General features: G+C 41.9%; 1 protein-coding gene across 3 annotated transcripts; it reads right to left on the reverse strand.

Annotated features, from left to right (window-relative positions):
- Positions 1 to 1,479: 1,479 nt before the first annotated feature.
- On the reverse strand, positions 1,480 to 22,733 carry LOC130927243 (protein FAM124A). Of its 3 annotated transcripts, none has more exons than XM_057852930.1 (5): positions 22,533 to 22,725; positions 22,396 to 22,424; positions 19,294 to 19,325; positions 4,320 to 5,062; positions 1,480 to 2,553 (listed from the first exon to the last, which is right to left on the reverse strand). In XM_057852930.1, the coding sequence occupies exons 4-5, from the start codon at positions 5,049 to 5,051 to the stop codon at positions 2,035 to 2,037; spliced, it is 1,251 nt and encodes a 416-aa protein (XP_057708913.1). In that variant the 5' UTR covers positions 5,052 to 5,062; positions 19,294 to 19,325; positions 22,396 to 22,424; positions 22,533 to 22,725; the 3' UTR covers positions 1,480 to 2,034. The 3 variants fall into 3 exon arrangements, with proteins under 3 accessions (XP_057708913.1, XP_057708912.1, XP_057708914.1); XM_057852931.1 differs by lacking the exon at positions 22,396 to 22,424 and having other exon boundaries at positions 2,102 to 2,350; positions 2,445 to 2,553; positions 22,533 to 22,733; XM_057852929.1 differs by lacking the exon at positions 22,396 to 22,424 and having other exon boundaries at positions 22,533 to 22,732.
- Positions 22,734 to 23,113: the final 380 nt, after the last annotated feature.

Genomic DNA, 23,113 nt, shown 5'->3' on the forward strand with positions numbered 1-23,113 from the left:
GGCATTGCCAGCACCTGTGGTCGCTCCACCCGTCGTCGTCCAACCTGCAATCAGTAAAAACATGCACACCTGCCGGAGGTGGCTTAGGTCTCAGGAGGAAGGGGCAGAGGCCCTAACAGTAATAAGGTAATTTTGGACCATTTAAGGTCATTTACCTGTTGATTTTCAGTTACTTCCTGTTGATTTTGGGGTAGTTTATGGGTCACTTCCTGTTTATTTTGAGTTACAGAACAGGAAGTATTCTGAGAATCACCCAAATGAATAGGCAGTGACTCAAACTCAACAGGAAATGACCTGCAAATGCCCTAAAATGAACAACAAGTGACCTGTAAATGCCCTGAAAATCGGACAGAATGACTGAATGCTCTGGTTTCGAAAGAACGAACGTTCCCAGTCTAAATGGTTTGGGCGTTGAGCACCGTCAATGCGGCCTTAGAGTTAACTGCGACACTATTATGGTAGAAGATTTTGGTAGCAACTTGTTGGTTAATTTTTATGTATTTTTTTAGACATTGACACCTTTTTAAAACGATATCTCAATTCTTGGCAGGAGCATATTTATAACCTTTTGGGCAAGGGCGGTTGCTTGGTCTCAACATTGGTAGGGATGCTATAACAGCATGATCTGCATGTACACTTTTTGCTGGGGACGGGACATTAAGAAGACCAAACAGGTTGGGTACATTTCTCAAAAATAGCTGGTTCCTACGTAAAAATGAAAAAGTTAAAATTATTTTTTACGGGTGAAAGTCATTTTTCAAAATGCTTGCTTCATATAAAGGAAATTTACAGTGGTCGTGTTATTGTTATTATTTTTTAAACAATAACAAAAATAAATAATATATAAATAAAAAATGCATAGGCTGCAAATAAAAATATATTTTTTAAATAATGTAGAAAATATGTACATTTTAGTTAAGGAATGAATGCACAAAATGAACAGTTGAATTAACATTAAGAGTAGAAAACATACAGGAAGACACCTCTATAAGCAGCTTTCTATTCGAGGTTTACAGGTTAGCAAGTTCAAACAGTTTAATGTTAACTCTGATATAGATCTGACTTTCCGTAGCAAAATTAGTGGTGTGTTCCCCACCTCCACAACATTGACGTCTTTTTTTACATTACTTACAGTGGCTGCTGCTGCTGGCCGAAAAAAAAAAATCCCTCCTCTTCAAAGGGGGCGGAGGAGGCGGCATGTCGACATTTCTGTCGGGATTGTGTGAATGTCGGGGTTCTAGTCATCAGCCAATCAAACGTGCATTTGAGGGGAAAAAATGGACCGGCACATTCAGCAAGTGAAAAAGGGTAAATGTCTGAACATAATGAAAGTAATTCACTAATAATAGTAGGGTCAATTCTATACTTACAAGATATGGGAAGACAATCTAAATTACCTATAAAACTGAACCCATTATATAATGTAAATAATGTTGCTTAAAAGTTGGTGGGAATAATTTGAGCATCCCTAAAAGTTGGTGGTGTTATGTCCCTACCATCCCTATGCAAACCTACACCCTTGCTTTTGGGATACGAAGTATCACGATATATTACCATTTCGATATTTTGTCACACCCCTAGTAGGCACAATAGCTGAGTACTAGCACATCCGCATCACAGTTCTGAGATGAAAGGTTTAATCTTCAGGTACTCTGATTTTGTCCCACATTCCCCAGAAATGATATTGTATGCTGATTGTGTCTGTAGTGCCCGCGTGAATGGTTGTTTGCCTATGTGTGCCCTTCGATTGGCTGGCAACCAGTTTAGGCTGAACCTCGCCTCCAGAGCTGGGATAGGCCCCAGCAACCCCGCAACGTTCGTGAGGATAAACGGCGCAGAAGATGAATGACTGAATATGTCTGACTGTGTTTTTCTCTATCAGACCAAAGTAACAAAATGGAAAAAAAGTTCTGCTTTATTTTTTACATTAGCTGTAAACATGAAGATAATTAAAAAACCATTTACACAATGTAGCAACAGTCATGTTTCCCAGAATAGGGAATTGCGCCCCAAAAAGCAGCATGGTGTGATACATCAAATGTAAAATTCCTCTACAATTTCCTCTTTGTGTCCTTTTTCACGCTTGCCCCCATTGAGGGATTCCAGAGAGTCGTTCCCCTCTTCTGGATTGCGCGACACTGGCGTGCCTGCTTTGGGAACGTACGCCGACACTACGCTAAGGTCCACGCCGCCCGTTTGGAATGTGGTTCCCGTGTCCACGTCTGTTTCCTCAGCGCCTAATAGAGCATCCACGTTGAGGCGGAAGGGAGGGACGAGTGTGGCGCTCCGCTGAAGGGAGCGGCTACGACGGTCCCCACGAGGCGGGGTGGCTGGAGGTCCTGGGGAGGAGCTGAGGTTGGGAAGGGAGAAGAGAGAGTCAGATCGTCCACCCGTTCCCTGGCCCTCTGAAGATAGACACCATTCGGGATAGAAGTCTTCCTCACTGCATAGCGGGAGCGAGCGCAGTGATGCCTGATGACGGGGCACCGTGTGGCGAGGGGGCGCCCGATTAGGATAGTGATGATGGCGACGGCTCCACTGAGCATCTTGTACCTGAAAAGAAACAAAAGTGGTCTCAGATTCTGTGTTAAAGCCAACCTAATTTGTACTGTTCGAACGCAAAGTTGTCCCAGTTCGTTGAAAACCTTTCACGCTATTTGTTGAAACTGGTTTTGTCACATTGCGCTGTTCCGTCTAAAAGTTACATTCCAGATTTTCCAATTCCAAAGGTAGTCATTGATCAACAGGCTATGGTCTGAATTGGCACCAAATTGATTTTTGCAGTGTCAATCTTCAGGGTAGTCTGTATGAAAGGGACTTTGTCTAGATCGGGACTGAATTGGAATGTTCAGTGTAAACAGAAAATGGACATCACAATTGACTTTTCCCAGTTTTTTTTGTTCTATCTGAATGGGATTTTGAAATGTACTGATGAGTTTTCAGTTTTCCAGAGTATTTGCGAGAAAGGGGTCTGACCACCCAAATAAGACTAAGTTTATTTATGATTTTTTTTTTTCATTGCCTGCCTTCGACAAGGATAGAGGTCCAATCAATTTAAACTGGGTGGACTGCCTGTGAATGCTTATCTTTCAGTGCCAGAGAGTGTGCTAGATGTCCAATTCATCTTTATTGGGAGGGGTGGCAACGATCATTTGCCGCCAACCTCTCCCAATCAATACGAATTGAACTTCTAACGAGCTAAATGGGTGACCTATAAAGGGTTAAGAGCATCTGTCACTTGAGTGTGGTCGTCAGCACACATTAGCACATTGTTAGTCTAATGGTCTGATGCTTAATCTTACTGTGATTGCACTTTCCAAATTAATCTCCAACCACCTGGACCCCCAAAGTCCCCCCACACATTGAAACTGATAGTGACAGTTAGATTGTATGTGTGTGTAAGTTTATGCTAAGGGAAAAAAAAATCCAGAAAAACACATCCAGAACTAGCAGCCAACGAAATGCAATACGAGAAAAGATTCATGAATCAGAAGATTTGAGAACAGAGAAAATAGCAGAAAATCAGATAAGAAATGCAAACAAGACTAGCGGAGCAAAAAGAAGGCAAGAGATGATAATTGAAGATAAGATGGAAAGAAAAGAAGACTCGAGGAAAGAAGAGACAAGAATATAAGAGAAGACAAAACGAAAACAATGGAGGATAGGAGACCGGAGCAAATAAGAAAGAGAAGTCAAGATCAGAGATTACAAGAAGATAAAATGAGAACAGAAGACCAAAATCCAAAAATGAAACTAAAAAGAAAACCAGTGGAAAAAAGTTCACAGAAGAAAAGACCAGAATAAAAAGAGATGAGACAAAAGACAAGAACACTAGAGAAAAAAGGTCAGACAAGAGTAGACTGAAGCAAGACAAGGCAGGAGAAGAGGAGACAAGAGACTCTCGAGCAGAAAAGTAGATGAGACAAGAAATGAGAAGATGAGACGTAAAGACGAGAGACAAGAAGACAAGACAAAAGGTGAGATGGTAAGACAGCACAAGAGACAAGAAAACAAGACAAGAAAAAAAGAAGATAAGACGAAAGACGACTCGAGACGAGAAGGGTAGTTAGGACAAGACACGAGACAAGACGACACTACAAGACAGGTGACAGGAACACAAGATGACACCGGATGTCCAGAACAATGGATGAAAGAACAGAGGATATAAAGTACGGCGAGAGAAAACGAGAATACACACACTAAGACTAGAGACAAAAAGATCAGAAAACAGAAACAATCCAAGAAGGCCAGAGAAGAGAAAATTAAAATATTTCTAGTGATGACCACAGTAGACAAAAACTGAAGACCAGTGTTCTTACCTGAAGCAGTATTTTATTTCCGTCGTAGTCTTGTGTCTGCCACCTTATATCACTAATGGGCCTGCATACGTTGGGTAGGAGTGGCACCAGGGCTCCCACGTCTCGTACCCGCACCTCTACCACAGCTGAGTCCAGTGGCGCCGGGCGCCTCCCCCTGGGCAACCTTCGAAAGGCCATCTGGACCTCCAGGCGGGGGTTGGAGTACACAACCAGGAAGCAGAAGTCGTGTTTTTTGTGGGCTAGGCGGCGTCCAAGAAGGAGCTTGTACAAGCGCACTGTGTGGGCGTAGTTGTCATGGCAGCAGTACACCGTCAACCGTAGCGTCCCTTTACCGTAGCGCACCCTTCTCACGGCCCACACCGGGGTTCCTGACCCCAGGGTGAAAAAATCCTGCGTGGACACCGTCGCCTCGGACCTTTGTGTTCCGCTCACCTCCTCGCTGTGATGGTAGCGCCAAGGTGGGCGCCCCAGCTCTTCGCTACCGCCGCCACCCTCCTGGAGGAATAAAATGACCGCCAATGCCGGTTGAGGGGCGGCCCCCTGGTGTCCGTGGTGACGTTTGGGTCGGGTGCACTCGGCGAATACGGCGCGTTCGGACACCCTGAAGAGCTGCAGCTCGGGGTGAAGCCATGCTAGCATGCTATCTGCTGCCCGTTGGAGGACGCCTCCCTCGCCTGGGTCCGCGATCAGGTGCACACTCACCAGGAAGGGATCCCGCTGAAGGTCACCCATCCACACGTCGCCTATTCGAATGAAAATAAAATTGAATTTCCACTTAAAGTTTCCAAAACCACCTTAAGTTTCCCAGTGGTGTGAAACTATCAATGTAGTAATGATTTTCTGTGCAGAGCCTTAATGTCTGCCAGCTTAGCTGCCGCGATTAATCGACTTATCAAAAACTATTTGATTTTCATATAAACTGACTACTATTTGGATAGTCGATGAATTTGTTTGAGACATTGTTAATCTAAAAATTGTCCTTTTCTCAAGCAATTAATGCACTTTTTTGAGCCTCTAACAGCAAATATTTTCTTGGATATTTTTCATTTTTATATTTATTTTAACATTTAAAAAATTGGGTAAAAACTTTTAAACTTAATAACTTTCTCTTTTTATTTGTAATAAAAAATATATACATATATATACATATATACAGTATATATATATATATATAGTATTTGTGCTGCAACGATTAATTGATTAACTCGAGTAATTCAATTGGAAAAACGTTTTCGAATCAAATTTTGCTGCTTCTAGTATTCGTTTAATTAGACTGGCATTGTAATGTTTTTTTTTAAAGTGTTTGCATTTAGTTTTATGATTTGGGTGGATACACTGCCCTCTAAATCTGGCAGTGAATATGACGTAAGTCATTTAAAATGGCTGTATCCAGCTGCTCCCTGTTAATGCCAACATACAGTAAGGTAATATGTTTTTTTTCTGTTTTTTTTTTAATGTATTCGTAATTAAGTTAATAAGTATATTTAGCCGTTTTTTTGTAGGAATATGTGAACGATTTGTTAAGAGCATTGTTAAAAAAAAAAGTTAGCATTTTATAGCATTTACGCTAGTGGCTGTTTGCGATACAAGTAGGCCAATTTTTCTTTTGTTGTACTTAGATCTTCATTTATTTATTTTTTTGATATTGTTTGAGGCTAAGCTCAAGTATTTAAATTTTTTTTTAAATGAACATATATTTCTTCAAAGTTTGAAGAAACACTCGGGGAATTTTATTTTGTATTCGCATTTAATGCCCTTTGAAATTGCAATCTTAGCAAGCCTTTGTTTTACATCTCCTAAAATTTATTCAGCAATGCAGTAAATGTTCCTAATCTGATTCCGTAGTCCTCAATCTTTGATAGTTGCATTAGAAAATAAACCACAGGGTACAAAGCAGGGGAAAAAGGTAGCGACCTATTGCCCAAAAATTACTGTACATTTGCAGGCGTCATAAAATTACATGATGTGACGTATCTGCCCCTTGGGCTTGTGCTGTCGCCCCACATTATTTAAACTTTAGCCCAAAGAAATCTCAAGTCAAACCTTTATGGACTTTAGTCCAATATCTTTTCAGCTTTTGCCTAAATGATTTTTCAAACTTTTTTGCCCAAAAAGTCTCCAGAACACTTGTGTCTAAATTTGACTCACTTTTGGTTTTGGATCAGTTATGTAGACTGCACCCAAATAGATGATGGACCTGTTAAAAGTATCCCTTTTTTTCCGCGACTAAGAGCTTCTTTTGCCCTTATGCTATGCTGCAACTAAATGCAGACACAGTCCGAAATCAAGTTCATAGTTACAGTTTAAATTTTCAGACTGCATTTGCAAGTAAAGTCCCACGTTGGTGGAGGTTGGGTCTGGTGGTATGGAGTTCTCCCATGAGGAATCTCATTAGAGCCATTAGGAGTTTGTTAGTGCAGGAATGCTGCCCGCCATTTGGCTTTTTGACTTTGCAACACTTTTTTTACTTTCTTCGTGCTCAATGTTGGCACATCTCGTGATGATGTCATAGAAAAGAGCAGATTAAACAGAAAGTAAGCCAAGAAGACCAATGACTGTGTGTGAGAATAAATTTATGTGACTAAATGTATGTGTTGGCTCAATGAGTGTGTATATCCTATTGTGCACATAAAATATCAGTCTGTTAAGTATTTACAAATGTGTCTTTGCCAGACCAATCAAAACCTTCTTCCAAACGTAACCTTTTTTCTAACTTTTGGTAGGGGTGTAACGGTACACAAAAATCTCGGTTCGGTACGTACCTCGGTTTTGAGGTCACGGTTCGGTTCATTTTCGGTACAGTAAGAAAACAAAATGCAAAATTTAAATGTGCTAGTTGTTTATTACACACGTGTGCTTTCAACAATAGGAACATTAGCCTATAAAAAGCTAGAATTCTGCTCAAAAAGTAGCGGGTATTTAAAGATAATAATCCAACAACAATTTGCCTTTCAGACCCCGCGTATTGGTCAGCTTTGTTTCTGAAAGAAAGAAGAAAAAAAAAGTCCTGTGCTAAAGAGAAAAGCAATCCCAATGACAAAGATTTTAACATGTATTTTACAAATGAAATGCCTCAATGAATCATTTTTTTTTCTTAGGAACGGTTTTCAAAAGCTTTATTGGTGGATTTTCTCAAAGTGCCACACAGAAATTAATAAATTTAATTGTGTAAGCAGGATCTTACTATTTAATTACAGGTGTTTTTGCTCATTTCAATTAATTCTATTTAAATGGGCTATTATTTATTTTATTATGTGTTTATATTTTACAAATGTGATGTAGTATTCATTGATACAGTGTTTCCCACCAATGAAAGAGACTGTGGCGGCCCGCCACAGTCTCGTTTGGGCCCGCCACAGTCTCGTTTGCGCTCCCCCCCCCCCCCCGCCGAAAAAAAATAAAAAAGATACTAATCAGATGCGTCAGTCAGCCGATTACACAGCTGTAGCCCACTCCACTCTACTACCCGCGCGAGTGAGAGCAGCATTTTAGAGTAGTATTTTATTTATTTATTTATTTATTCATTTAAGAGACGCAAGGGGAACGAGTAGGAAGAATGGGAGAACGAGCGAGATAGCGAGAGATAGCGGTCGCATGTCGTAGCAGCCCGCTGTTATTTTGTTATTGTTTTTCTTTATTATTGTTACCACAATCAAGTGGGTAAGCAAATACAGACTTCTCTCCTTCTTCCCCATATCCGGGGCATTACAATAGTTTGGATCGGACTTTTCGGCGAAAGTGAGCGGTGGACGGCCGTCTTGGACGGAAAGCAAACTTTGATTGAACTTGCGCAGAGAGGCGGGGCCCAAAATAAAGCCTTGCTCTATTTTCAGAGCGTTGGTGACAGTAAAGTATTTATTAGTTCAAGCAGAGTAAAATGATACATATTCACGGTACAAGAACGTCGTTTCCGTGTCCATCGATTGGTAAGAAAAGGCTGTTTGTACGAGTGACGTGTGGGCGCTCCCGTCAGGGGGGACATTTCGCGTGGAGTGGCTATTTTTCGGCACAACACCGACGCGCCAACTTCAGACAATTACGGCTGACGAAAGTTGGATAAATGCGCCCCTCGCCCCCCCAATTTCGCGAGCTCTGGGACACTCGAAAAATGACTCTCATACCTCTCCTTGCTAAGTTAATGGTACCTCGATGTGCGTTTTTGTGGAAATTTAGTTCACGAACAACGGGGAAAAAACTATTCACCTTCTCACCGAATCAAGAAAAACTTTACACGGCCATTAGAATTCCCCCAGTCCTGTAAATGAGTCAGTTGACAGAAGGACTGTTATTGTTGTGGTAATGTAGTACTTATGAGGGTCAAATAAAAAGGAAAAAGGAGGGCTACGACGGCGGTCTGAAACCCGCGGCTCTTGGGCCGCATGCGGCTCTTTAGTGCTGCTTCGGAGCTTTTTTTTTTTTTTTTTTTTTTTTAAATGGAAAAAGATGGGGGAGGGAAATATATTTTTTGTTTTAATAGGATTTCTAGGAGGACAAACATGATACAAACATTCTTTCAATTCATTAATATTGTAATGAAGTTAAACTTGTGGTGTCATCGTACAACAGAGTAGTCATGGTAAATGGTGTTATACTTATATAGCGCTTTTCCACCTTTCAAGGCGCTCAAAGCGCTTTACACTATATTGCCATCTACCTACTGGTGACGCAGCACCAGGAGCAATGTGGGGTTCAGTATCTTGCTCAAGGATACTTAGGCAAATTCATCAGGGCGGAGAATTGAACCCACAACCTCTGGGTTGGGGGACAACTACTCTACCACTGAGCCACGCCATCCCCACGTGGTGTGTCACGTGGTGCGCTATAGGATCCACTGCAGGGAAAATAAACATTTAATCATGAAGGCTAATTATGTATTTCAAGCCAACTTATTCATTTTTATAGTAGGCTAATATAGCTAGTATTGATAATTATAAGGCTTGTACAAGGCTTTTAATTTTTTGCTGCTCCAGACATACTGTATCAGTTTTTTTTGGGGGGGGGGGGGGGGGGGGTCAAATATGGCTCTTTCAACAGTTTGGGTTGCCAACCCTGAGTCACTACGAGATGTAAGTCGTACTATTGCTACGAGAAAAAAAGTCGCATTATTACATAGGGTAACGTAGCTGTAATCAGCAACGCATTTTACATACATGTACCGTAGCTGAGAGCTATAACATTAGCCTAGCTAATGAAATATTTCAAATATATCTTTGTTATGGTTCTTCTTGGGGGGAAAAAATAATGAAAAAAAAAAAAAATTCGCCGTGGCACGACATGGTGTGGCTGTCAGACTCCGATGCAGCCCACCACCACAGTTTCGAAAAATCCTATGGTCAGAGAGCCTCCCACCACAGTCTCCTAAAATCCTGTGGGAAACACTGATTGATATATTTCATTTTATGTTGTATAACTTTAGTTCCTATGTGAATATTAGTTCCTACTTGTTTTGTTGTGGTGGGAGGGTTTTGTATTGCCCACAGGGCCGTGTTGGTTATTATTATAGCAGAGAAGACAGCAGTAAATCAACAAAGACAAGTCAACTGTGCCCCCATCTACCACTCAAGAGATCTGATGGACTCAAAAAAGTGACTTACGATTGCATATTAGTTTGAAAATCGACCGGATCCACCGTGTTTTTACACGAGTGACTTCCGGTCTGCCCGATGCTGGCTATGTACTGACGCAGGAGGGCCGCGTCTCGCGTCAAATAATAAACTGCGGTTATTTTCTTGTGCGCTGCGTTGAGCCGCTTCTGACACGCGGCCGCACTGCGACTGGTGTGCATTGGCTGATTGACTTCAACGGCCGCGTTTCACTGCGTTCTCGCGGCGGCTACGTTGTCGCGCCGTTGACGTTTCTTATACTGTCCTACCGTGTTGGTCCTCATTATAGTAGAGAAGACGGAGTAAATATAATCTACACAAAGAAACTGTAACCTGATCTACTCACAGCCTCGAAAAGTAAGGCTTACATTACGTTAGGAACTCGTTCGGTACGCCTCTGTTCCGAACCGACGACCCCGAACCGAAACGGTTCAATACAAATACATGTACCGTTACACCCTTAACATTTGGTCAAACATATGTATGAAAACATCTGCTGAAACTAATCTAAACTTTTGCCCAAACTTATCTAAAATATGTTTGCCATCTTTACTATGTTTACTTGAGCACTTTTGCTGAAGAATTTTGGTTTAAACTATTTATACCTCTGTAGTAACTACAAAAATATGTAATCATATTAATATAAATTGTGGTTTCACAAGGAACAAAATTCACCCTTAGGTTCATTTTGTTATTAATTGTATAATTAAAAGGAAAAAGTAAGTGGAACTTTTGACACCGGAAATGCTGCCGTCTGGCCTCGTCTTAGATGTGGACTTCCGCCCATATTTCAGACTGAATTTGGACAGCACGTGAGCAACATCGTGTCCTCGTTCCTCATGCACTTTTGTCTGTTCCACAGACTATTGTATTTGTTGTCTGGTACCATTTTTGGGACCCGTAACAAATTCTGGGGGCTCGTCCGGGATCTCGCTCCATCCAACACCGAGACGAGTGAGGTCCAGTGATAAAAGAACCACGAGGCCAACGCGAGAAGACGTGACTGCAGCCGTGACGACAGTTGGTGGGTGTCCAGCCGTGGAGATCGAATCCAGGAAAGGGATTTCGTCCATCCAAGGGAACTGCACTGCTGTACTTCAGACCTGCACGTGCCATGTCTTCTGCACGAAAACGGCTCGTTTGGGCCATAAAGAAGAACTTGTTTAAGCTTTCAGCAACAGAACTGCACGAACTAGCCAAAGACATTGCAGGAGATGGACAAGAGTCAACTCATCTGGAGTCTGCTGATGAAGAAAGTTGTGTTGAGTACATCCTTGCCTACATGCAATCTGATACTTTAATTAAGTCTGAAGATGAGGGAGTAAGTCATTTACTTGTGTTAGATGAGCAAGTTTGTACAATGATTGAAAATCACGATACAGTTGGTAGCCCAGCTAGGGTTACACCACAGCAAAAGACACTTAGGAACATTCCAACAGAACTCACAACACCAGCATATGCTCACCAAAGCACCCCAGCAGCAAATATAGCACTTCCCATAGATGCCACTAGGGGCTATCCTACACCCATTGTTGACAACCAAGACACTAACACTCATAGTGTAGACCAACTGCAAGCTATGCATGATGAGTTGGGCAGAAAGTTACAATATTATCAGAACAGCATGAACACACCACATAACATACAAACACCTGGTCACACACACCTTATGAATGGCACACCAACTGTAATCTCTCCCAAAGATTTACCTTATCTCCAGCGTAGGGATTTTAAGGTGTATGGGGGGCAGATTGGGGATCAAAATTCAGAAATTACATATAACAATATTTGTAAGCAAATTGATGAGGGCGCCAAAGAGGGTTTCACTGAGGCAGAAGTTATCCGTGGCGTTTTAAAGATCATTAAGCCAGGGGCGTTCAAAGACATGCTTACCAACAAAGACGAAATAACTCTCTGTGAGCTGAAGGGCTTCCTCAGATCTCATCTAGGTGAAAAGGCAAGTACAGAACTGTTCCAGGAATTAATGTGTGCAAAACAGAATGAACACGAACCCACCCAGCAGTTTATATATCGAATGATCGGGCTAAAACAGCGAATCCTCTTCCAGTCAAAGCAGGCCAACACAGATATTCGCTATGACCCCAAGACCATCCAAGAAGTTTTCTTACATACCATCTACCAGGGTCTTAGCTCCAAATATTCAGACATCAGGCAACAATTAAGACCACTTCTCTCAAATCAGCAAATCACTGATGAGGACATTGTTGGATGGGTGACAAAAATAATTAGTGATGAAAATGAACATCAGCGACGGCTTGGGTTATTCTCCAAACCAAAAGCAATGCATGCACACAGTGTCCAGGTGAACAGCAGAGACCAACATGTGGACAGTAGAGAAGATGACAAGATTCAAAACCTCAGCGCTCAAGTGGAGAGTCTGACGAAAATGGTAGCCGCTTTGATGGACCAACAAACAGCAGGAGCAGCACAAACAGCTCACTTCAAGGCTCACACTACTAAGCCAGTTGAACTGCCACAGACCCAACTCCATCCCATGGCCGCTTCCAGCAATGCCGCACATCTCCCACCAGGTCTGTCTTCTAGTCTGAGAAAGAGTAAGGTGCCCATCTGTAATGACTGTTTGCGCCATGGTTTAGAGAGCTGTGATCATTGCTTTGTGTGTGGTGATTTAGGACACCGAGCTATTGGCTGTTCCAAAAGAGGAAGGCAACAGGGAAACGGGAGTCGGCCTTTGCTGAGGGACAACCAGAGGCCGATTCACAGCTCCAGTCCCACTCAGTAACCTACACACGACGCTCAAAACAATCAACACAACAGCAGAAAGTTAATGAACCCCGCTTTCAAGACACAAGACAAACCCACAAAGTCACCCATAAAGTACCCCTGATTGGAAAGAAAAATCTGCTCAAATGTTTCATAAATGGCTACACAGCAACAGTATTATTTGATACTGGCTCCCAAGTAAGCATTATTGACAGGCCATGGAGGGAAAGGTTTATTCCTAATCATCCAGTGCGTCCTTTGGATGACCTTCTTGATGCAGGGGAAAGCTTTCGCCTATATGCTGCAAATGGGCAGGAAATCCCGTATGATGGTTGGGTGGAGCTGATGGTCAATCTGCCGGGTAACGACAACCCAGCTCTCACAGTACAGGTTCCTTTCTTAGTGAGTCAGCTTCACCTTCCACAGCCCATTATTGGATCAAATGTTCTTGATGAAATGGTTAATGGACCACAGTCTTCGGTCGAAACACAGTCGATGGTGATCAGTCTTCTTCAAGAGGCCCTCGGAGTTGAGGAAGAACAAGCAATAGCCATGGTGAATTTTACTCAGATCCAGAAAACTCCAAATGACATCATTGCCACGATTAGAGTGGGTAAAGATGTAAGCATCCCAGCTGGGAAAACTGTCAATGTACGTTGTAGAGTCCCACCTACACTCGATACGTCAGACCCTGTCGTGCTTTATGAACCACCAGAAGAGCCCACATGCTTAGAACAACTAAGCATTGGGGAAGGTCTTTTAGATATCAGTCAGAGCAGGTGGCCTCAAATTCACGTACCCATCTCCAACCACACAAAACACGAAATCGTACTTCCGAAGAGAACCGTGTTAGGCTCTATCCAGCACATCACCAAAGTAATTGAACTGGGAAAGATCACGTCACAGTCAGATGAGATGATGCCTGTTCAGGTTGTTGAGGCAGAAGTAAACGTCACCACCACAGTGCCACCTGCAACTGGCCTCTGGCAACCACCTGTCAACTTAAGCCATCTTGAACCAGAGCAACAACAGCTGGTAGAGGAAATGCTTCATGAAGAGTCTCTCGCATTTGCCCGTGACAACAGTGACATTGGGTGCATCCCCTCTCTACAGATGTCAATAAAGCTTCAGGATGACATTCCTGTACAGAAGTCCTATGTCTCGATCCCCAAGCCACTGTACAAGGAGGTAAAAGAGCATGTCCAAGAGTTGTTAGTCAAGGGGTGGATTGTCAAATCCAAGTCTCCATATTCTGCACCGATTGTATGTGTCAGGAAAAAAGACGGGTCGCTGCGCCTCTGTATTGATTATCGGTTGCTCAACAAAAAGACTGTACCCGACAGACATCCCCTTCCTCGCATTCAAGATTTGATCGATTCACTTGGAGGTTATAGCTGGTTTTCCATCTTAGATCAGGGCAAAGCCTATCATCAGGGCTTCATTGCTGAGGGTTCAAGGCACCTTACTGCTTTTATCACACCTTGGGGTTTATATGAGTGGGTAAGAATGCCATTTGGATTGACAAACGCACCAGCAGCCTTCCAAAGAAGCATGGAAGAAATGCTCGACACACTAAGGGATGAGTGTTGCATTCCCTATCTGGACGATGTCCTCTGCTTCTCTCAGTCTTTCCAAGAACATGTCAAAGTGTTGCGTCGCATTCTTCAAGCACTACAGAGCCATGGTGTAAAATTGAGGCCAGAAAAGTGTGAGTTATTTAAAAAAGAGGTCAGGTATGTTGGACGGCTAGTATCTGAAAATGGTGTGAGAGTGGACCCGAAGGATGTCGAGGCAGTACAGACTCTGAAAGACAAAACTCCAGCCACAGTCGGAGATGTCAGACGACTCCTAGGTTTTCTGAGCTACTACAGAGCATTTGTCAAAGATTTTTCATGCATTGCAAGACCCCTGTATGAGCTCCTCCAGGTAAAGTCCAGTCCATCACCACCCAAGCCGGCCAAGGGAAAAACAAAAGGCCCGCAACTGCCTTCTCGCACCCCGGTAGAGTGGACTAATGAACATCAGCAGATCCTGGAAGAACTCATAAATGTTCTGACCAACCCCCCAGTGCTAGCATACCCAGACTTTGACCAGCCCTTTGTACTACACACTGATGCTTCCCAGCAAGGCCTTGGAGCAGTCCTGTACCAAAATCAGGGTGGGAAAATGAGAGTAGTCGGCTATGGGTCCCGTACACTCACTCCAGCAGAAAAAAGCTACCATCTCCACAGTGGTAAGCTTGAGTTCTTAGCCTTGAAATGGGCGGTATGCGACAAATTTAGGGACTATTTGTTTTATGCTCCTCGTTTTGTTGTTTATACCGATAACAACCCTCTCACTTACGTGATGAGTACAGCTAAGCTTAACGCTGTAGGTCATCGCTGGGTAGGACAACTTGCAGACTTTAACTTCGAGATAAGATACAAACCTGGCAGATTGAATGTTGATGCAGACACGCTCTCGCGATATCCCTTCGACATCAATGCATATATGGGTCAGTGTAGTGAGAACTTGTCAAAAGAGGCAGTATGTGCAGCCTGGGAAGGTAGTAGAATTGCGCAGCAAGGAGAAGTAGCATGGGTGGCAGCTCTAACCATGGCCTCTCACCCCCCAACGCTAACAGACCCCTTTCCAGTGATTGCACACAGCGACCTAGTCAGTGAACAACAGAAAGACCCAGCCATTGGGAAAATCTTAGAATTGAAGAAAAACGCTGCAGTAATAACTGAAAACCAACGCAGGTCATTGGACAAACCCACCAGAAAACTCTCTAGGGAGTGGAACCGACTAGCTGTAGAGAACGGTCTTTTGTATAGAAAAACGCTGGGTCGCAAGCAGTTAGTCTTACCAGCCACTTATAGGCAAACAGCCCTTACATACCTGCACAATAACATGGGACATGTGGGTGTGGAAAGAGTTTTGAGCCTGGCCAGAGAGCGCTTTTATTGGCCCTTTATGAAAAATGATATTGAGCAATACATCACAAGAAAGTGTCAGTGTATACAACAGAAAAAGCCAGCTATGCATGACCGAGCAGCCATGGGAAGCCTAACATCAAGCTCACCCCTTGAACTCGTTTGCATTGACTTCCTCCATTTGGAAACCAGTCGCGGTGGATATGAATATATCCTGGTCGTCATGGATCACTTCACCAGGTTTGCGCAGGCGTATCCCACCAGAAATAAAGCAGGCAAAACAGCTGCAGACAAGATTTTTAATGATTTCGTCCCACGGTTTGGATATCCAACAAAGCTTCACCACGACCAAGGCAGGGAGTTCGAAAACGAATTGTTCCGAACCCTCAGACAGTTCTCTGGTGTGCAGCACTCCAGAACTTCGCCTTACCACCCACAAGGCAATCCTGTGGAGAGGTTAAACCGAACACTGTTACAAATGCTCCGCACACTTGGAGAAAAAGAACGAGAGAACTGGAAGGACCACCTCGCACACGTCATTCACGCTTACAACTGTACTAAACACGAGTCGACGGGCTTTTCCCCATATTACTTGTTGTATGGTCATCATCCTCGCCTTCCGATTGACCTCCTTTTTGGACTGTTAAGAGAGGGAGAAGCAACCACTGCTAGAGGATATGCAGAAAAGTGGAGAGAAAGAATGACTGAAGCCTATAAAATAGCTAACACCAACAGTCAACAATCAAGTGCTAAAGGCAAATTTTACTATGACAAGAGAAACAGAGGTGTGACTCTACAGATAGGAGACAGGGTCTTGGTCCGTAATGTCGTTGAAAGAGGTGGCCCATGCAAATTGAAGCCATACTGGGAGAAGACGATCTACGTGGTGAGGGAACAGGTTGGTGATAATCCTGTGTATAAAGTCAGTCCTGAGACAGGGAGTCGTCCCACCCGAACTCTCCACCGAAACATGTTATTCCAAGTTAATGACTTACCTGTAGAGCTGCAAGCAGAAAATCCACCTGTTTGGAAAAGAAACAAACCATCCAAGAAAGCAGAAAGGTCAATTGAGCGGACACAGAATCATGACACGAGTGAATCAGATGAAGAGGATGATGGCCCAAGTTACTGGCTGCGCATGCCAAGAATACCGACAAAGACTGATAGCGCTATGCCTCGACCGAGTTGTGAGGTATCAGAACACCACGAGCTGGCAGAAACAAACCCAGATGGCACTGGTCCCGTCGAGCCTTCATCTGCAAGTAACAATGGCTATGAGGAAAGACAAGAGCAGGACGAAAATGAGCTTGGTACTGAAGAGGAGCTGACCCATGACGAAAGAGTGTTGCCTCAGATTGAAAATCTTGGTAGAGAGAGCCCAGAGATACAGGCAGACACTCAGCCAACACTAAGAAGATCCACCAGAGACAGGCGTCCTGGCCAAGTGTTCACATACAGATCCCTGGGGAATCCAACCTATGTACAACGCCCTGTAGTCAGTACAATAACAGCTCAACCCACAGTTTATGCTCACCACTATCCACAGCCTTTCTTTCCGTCATACCAATTGACACCTGTCATAACACCCATACACCTGACATTCCCATATCCTATTCACTCTTATTAACCATTTATACACACTGTACATTTCACACATAGATACCTTAGTCTTATATTTGAAGTTCAATGCACCGTGACAGGTATAGCAATAAGAAAAGAGTATTAAGTTAAGTTGTTTGTTGCAAGTGTCGGGAGCCACTTTTGTTGTGGGGGAGTGTGTAGTAACTACAAAAATATGTAATCATATTAATATAAATTGTGGTTTCACAAGGAACAAAATTCACCCTTAGGTTCATTTTGTTATTAATTGTATAATTAAAAGGAAAAAGTAAGTGGAACTTTTGACACCGGAAATGCTGCCGTCTGGCCTCGTCTTAGATGTGGACTTCCGCCCATATTTCAGACTGAATTTGGACAGCACGTGAGCAACATCGTGTCCTCGTTCCTCATGCACTTTTGTCTGTTCCACAGACTATTGTATTTGTTGTCTGGTACCATTTTTGGGACCCGTAACACCTCTTTCACAAAGCAGTCTACAACTGTGTAGAAAAGGAAGAAAAACCTTTCCTTGAACCAATAAAAACTTGAACGGAAGCTAAACCTGTGCCCACATCAATTCAGCGCTTGCATCAGACCGATTCAAACCTTTGCTCAAACACATTTACAACTTTGCTCTAAAAGTTTGGTCGAAAATACAAACCTCTCTGCTCAAAACCTTCCTCACCAATCTAAATTCGTACAAGATAGGGATGTCCCGATTTGATCACGTGATCAGAAATCGGGCCGATTGCGCCATTTTTCAGAGGATCGGAATTGGGTGAAAAAAATATTTGTTCTTCATGCTCGTATAGCCGCTCACTCTCCCTCCAGCTGCTTTTATTGGTCATCAGTGCCCTGGAGTTAGCCATTTAAAGTTAACGATGATTGACAGTAGCTTTGATCTTTCTAGAGAAGCTTGGTACAGCTACCATCAAAGGCCCAAATGTGTCAATCATCGTTTAGCTTGGTAAACACTAGCGGTAATGTGCTGTGGCAACTCCTTGTGCAGTGAGAGGCTGTTCTCAGCAGAGTGAGTGGATTTGAGGGGAATCCCGCGATGAAGCATTTAATATAGACAAGCATTTTTCTATGTTATTCTTGTTTGAAAATAATTTTAGTTATGAAGGGGGCACGGTGGGACAGTAACATGTTTAAAAAAAATTTTTAAACAACACTTTATTTCCCCCCTGTATCGGATCAGGGCTCGGTATTGGCAGATTCTCAAAACCAGGTGACTATGACTCGGGTGCGAAAATATGCGATCGGGACATCCTTAGTACAAGCTCATCCCAAATTGCTTGCCCAAAAATATTGACACTTTTGCCCATACATTTTAGTGAAACCTAAAATCAGTCTAAACCTTTCTAGAAAACCTTTGCCCAAACTACTGAAGAAAAACAAACTTTTACCCAAGCTTAGTTCAGCTATTTTTTGGGGTTTTTTAATGAGGAAAGCACAGAAGCCGCCAAGTCTGCTTCACAATGCACCTCCACATGTTTTAACAGCACGCACAGTCATAAGTCTATCAGCGCATGTGTCACCCTTTCGTGTCTTGTAGTTACAAAAGCACGACCTATGTGCATGTCTCTGTCTCATTTTGACAAGTCTAACCTTTCAATTTATACAATCTACACCTAGCTAAACTTTTGCTCGAACATAGCGTACCTAAATTCCAGGACACACTAGGATGCTCCTACAACCATGGCAACGGTGAACCAGCCACAATATTATAACAAGCTGCCGCTTTAGCTAAATTGGCGTTAAATAACAATATTTTGCTTATTGGTTGCAGAACCTTGTGACGTGCGGCTCAAACACACGTCATGCAGGATTTCCTGATTGGCAGATTAACAAACTATTGACTCTAATCCTCATCATGACCCACAAAAATGTTTAACTACTGGACCTGCTCATATACTGGAAGCGAATGACCATGTTTCAGTTCCACTGACGCCGATACACATTTCGTGTGAGATAAATATGAGATAAATGTGAGATATCTGTTGCCGTCTTTGGAAGTGAATAAGTTAAAGGTCCACAATTAGTATTATTAATATATTTAAAAAAAAATCAAACCAAAACTTTTTGATTGATATTGTGTGTTGTACTTACAGTTAGTCGATGGCAAGGGACTGTAATCAGACCTGCATTGGATGAAAAAAATAAGACAATTTTTAAAAACATGGTTGTCAAAACAAGGGCCAATAAAAAAGAAATTTGTGTAAATACTTGGTCAAACCAACCAACAGTAACTTTGTTTTCCTTAACTAAATTTAAACTTATATGCCTAAAAACTTAAATTATTGTCCAAAGTAGTGCTGCAACGGTTAATCGATTAACTCGAGTCTTCGATTAGAAAAAAAGATTCAAATAAAATTTTGCTGCTTCAAGTATTTGTTTAATTAAAGTAGCGTTGTAATGGTTTATTTTGAAAGTGTTTGCATTCAGTTTTATTCATTTGGGTGGATATAGTGCCCTCTAGTCTGCCTCATTTCACATGGCTGAATCTAACTGCTCCATGTTAAGACCAACATAAGCCAAGTTTTTGTTTGCGCTAATGTTTTTTTTCATGCATTCGTAATTTATTTATAGGAACAGGTATATTTAGCTTTTTTTTGTGGGAATATGTGTCTGAACCACTTGTTAAGAGCATTGAAAAAAAAAGTTAGTGTTGTATAGCATTTAAGCTAGCAGACTTTTGCTATGTAATTTTAGCTGATTGTTCTTTTGTTGTACATAGATCCTTATTTATTTATCTATTTATTTTTATATCGTTTGAGGCTCAGCTCAGGTATTTTAATTTTTCGTGTTCATCATCCGATTACTCGATTATTCGAACTAACTAGTTCATCGATTAATCAACTACTAAAATAATCGAGAGCTGCAGCCCTAGTCCAAAGCTATTAAAAGTTGGCCCAAATATACCTTTAGCCAAAATCTTCACCCAAGTATTCTTTTGCCCAGACCATTGTAAACTTTTAGCCAGAGTTATTACCAAAACTGTGTATGAAGGAATGAATGAATGCAACTTGGAGGAAAACCTTTGAATAAGAATGTATTCTTTTTTTTCCACACCAAAATTAACATAACGTTTTTTTCCAAACCAGCCCAAGCTAACATAAATTTTCCCCGATTTATCTTAACGTTTACCCACATCAACTGAAGTTTTTGCCTCAACTTTTGTTCACACTGGTTTCAACATATCCCACAAAACTTTGCCAAATGTAACATTTTGTCTAAACCTTTAATATTTATCGTTAGCCCAAACCAACCCCAACGCTTACACAGATCACTGAGATCAATGTTTTGCCAGAAGCTAATTAAAACGTTTGCCTCATTTAATCCAAACTTTTGTCCAAACCAATTTAGAGTTTTGCTCATTGCCCAAATCAATGTAAAATTGTGGCCCAATACTATCTACAGTAAATCCTTTCCCCAAACATTTCGTTGATAGTATAAAACAACCTTCGAAATTTGCTGGCAGTATCAGAAAATACCACAATGTTAAAGCCTATACATGACTGTCGCTATCTAATTATCGGAACATATGACCGACATTCTTGTAAATGCAGTATCCAATGAAAACGCAAGCAGCAGGTTACACACTGGAAAGGTCGCCAGTCAGTGTCAAGGCCTAGCGTGATGCCTTTTTGGAGGCCTTTTCAGTCTAAATGATTTATACGCTCCTGTATGTAGACGCTGCTAACCCTAAAATGAATCACAGGAAGGATGCAAAAAGGAAAAAAATACAATCAAAAGTGACAATTTGGAGCAGACAGGAGCAACTTTGTACCCCGGTGGCTATGTCCAAAGACAATAATGGCCACTAGCAGAAAAGAAAACAACAAGCCACTCGAGTGTTGACTTCAATTTGACCCGACAGCTCTGGACTGACACCAAACTCCTCCACTTTTTGGAAGACAAACTGATGAATGAAAGGCCTTTAAAATTCAAAATATTCATATCCTGTGTGGTCTGGTCCATGGAATATCCCCTTGCCTGTCATTAAACTTTCATGCCGCTTTGTCAAAAATGCAAATAAAAAGATCAGAAAGACAGCATTCATGGTTGATCCGATTCCCACTTTGCCACTTTGGCTCCAAATTCGGCTGCCGGGACGACAATCAAAGTATGGAATAGACGCCGTCACTCGGTCGGGGAATTCCAGCATCGACGCCGTACTCCCATTCTGTTTCTTTAATTGTACTATTTGCTGTTAGCTTTGGGTAGTGTCAATTTACACAGAATGGCAACAAAGGAAAAAGACCTCTAAAGGCAGGAAAATTGTGGGGTCTACTTTGTTCCCTCATTTTGTAGATGTAGAAAAAGAACAGTTTGATGCGATTTAATCCAGACAATCGCCCTTAATCCCATTTTAGGGGGATCCCTAATTGAGAAGGACACCTCGTGGGTCAAGATTAGGGACGTGGCTTACTCGACGACAAACGAACGGGGACAAGCACACAAGTGGCTAATAGAAAAGTGAACATGTTAATGCTCAACGTCATCCGGATTATCGACAGCTAGTCTAATCCATCACAATATTAGGGATGCTCTTGTTATCTGATTCGATCCAACACAGCACAGAGAAAACAGGTCTTAAATTTGGAGTTACTACACTCAAAGCTATAATATTTACAAACATGTTTTAAAATTGGAAAAAAAACTTCATCTAATTAATTTCTTATTCTTATTACATTAACATTGAAATGGCTAAAAATATGACACAGTCGTATTTAAAACCATGTTAAATCAATCCATTATATTTTGATTCAAATATTATTTAACCAGTGTATTCATATTTTCCAAATTTTAAAATAGTCATTTATATTTTGAGGGATGTTAGTACCAGCAATGCTGAAATATTTTTCATGAATTGTGCAAATATGAATATTTTTTTCCCCTTCACCTCAAAATATACTATAATGATTGGAATATAATATATGATAAATATTTTTGGTGGATTTAGAGTTCATTATATTTCTACTGAGAATAATAAATAAAGTACCCTCGTTATTGAATCCCCCAAATATTAACTCACTGGCGGCCATTGATGGTGAAAGACGTGCAGTCAATGAAAGAAAAAAAGTGATGACTAAAATAAAAATAAAAGCCAATTTTAAAAGCCAATTTCTTGTGTTGGATCTCATGAGATTATTCCTTCTAGCTTGTTTGGGTTACTACACGACAATAACAACAACAACAACAACATACCACTCGCGAGGTCCATGTATGACTAATGTCTGAAAAACATTGAAATCACAACTCACGTGACTTCCAACATATATGTTCCTCTTAATGTGTAGTGGAGCATCTGGTAGTGATTTCTTGCCCCGTTTTTTGCTACTCACCCCGCAGTTTCTGCTCCCGAATCCACGCAGTCATCTTCTACGGAGTTCTTTTCCATCTCAAGAAGGCTTTTAATGGGTATAAAAGGTAGGGTGGCGCATTGCTTATTTGTTAATCCCACAAAACACGCACTAAAACGGGAATGTTGTGCTGAGTTGACTGACTGACTGACTGAGTTTGCGGCAACGTCACATGCAGCAACAGGCGACAGGAGTTAGACGGTGATGCCTTCACAGCATCCTGGGAAATTCAGGTACTTGCACGACGAGAATCTTTTAGTAGGAAACACCATTTACGACCCTAGTTTATGCACATTGTTAAATTAGAGTCGTTTAAAAAAGAAGAAATATGTTGAAGAGCCTCAGTGGTAGAGTAGTTGTCCCCCAACCCAGAGGTTGTGGGTTCAATTCTCCGCCCTGATGAACTCGTCTAAGTGTCCTTGAGCAAGACACTGAACCCCACGTTGCTCCTGGTGCTGCGTCACCAGTAGGTGGATGGCGAGATAGTGTAAAGCGCTTTGAGCGCCTTGAAAAGTGGAAAAGCGCTATATAAGTATAACACCATTTACCATTTAAAGTTGAAG

Source organism: Corythoichthys intestinalis, chromosome 12 (genome assembly GCF_030265065.1).
Source record: "Corythoichthys intestinalis isolate RoL2023-P3 chromosome 12, ASM3026506v1, whole genome shotgun sequence".
NCBI classification, from domain to species: Eukaryota; Metazoa; Chordata; class Actinopteri; order Syngnathiformes; family Syngnathidae; genus Corythoichthys; species Corythoichthys intestinalis.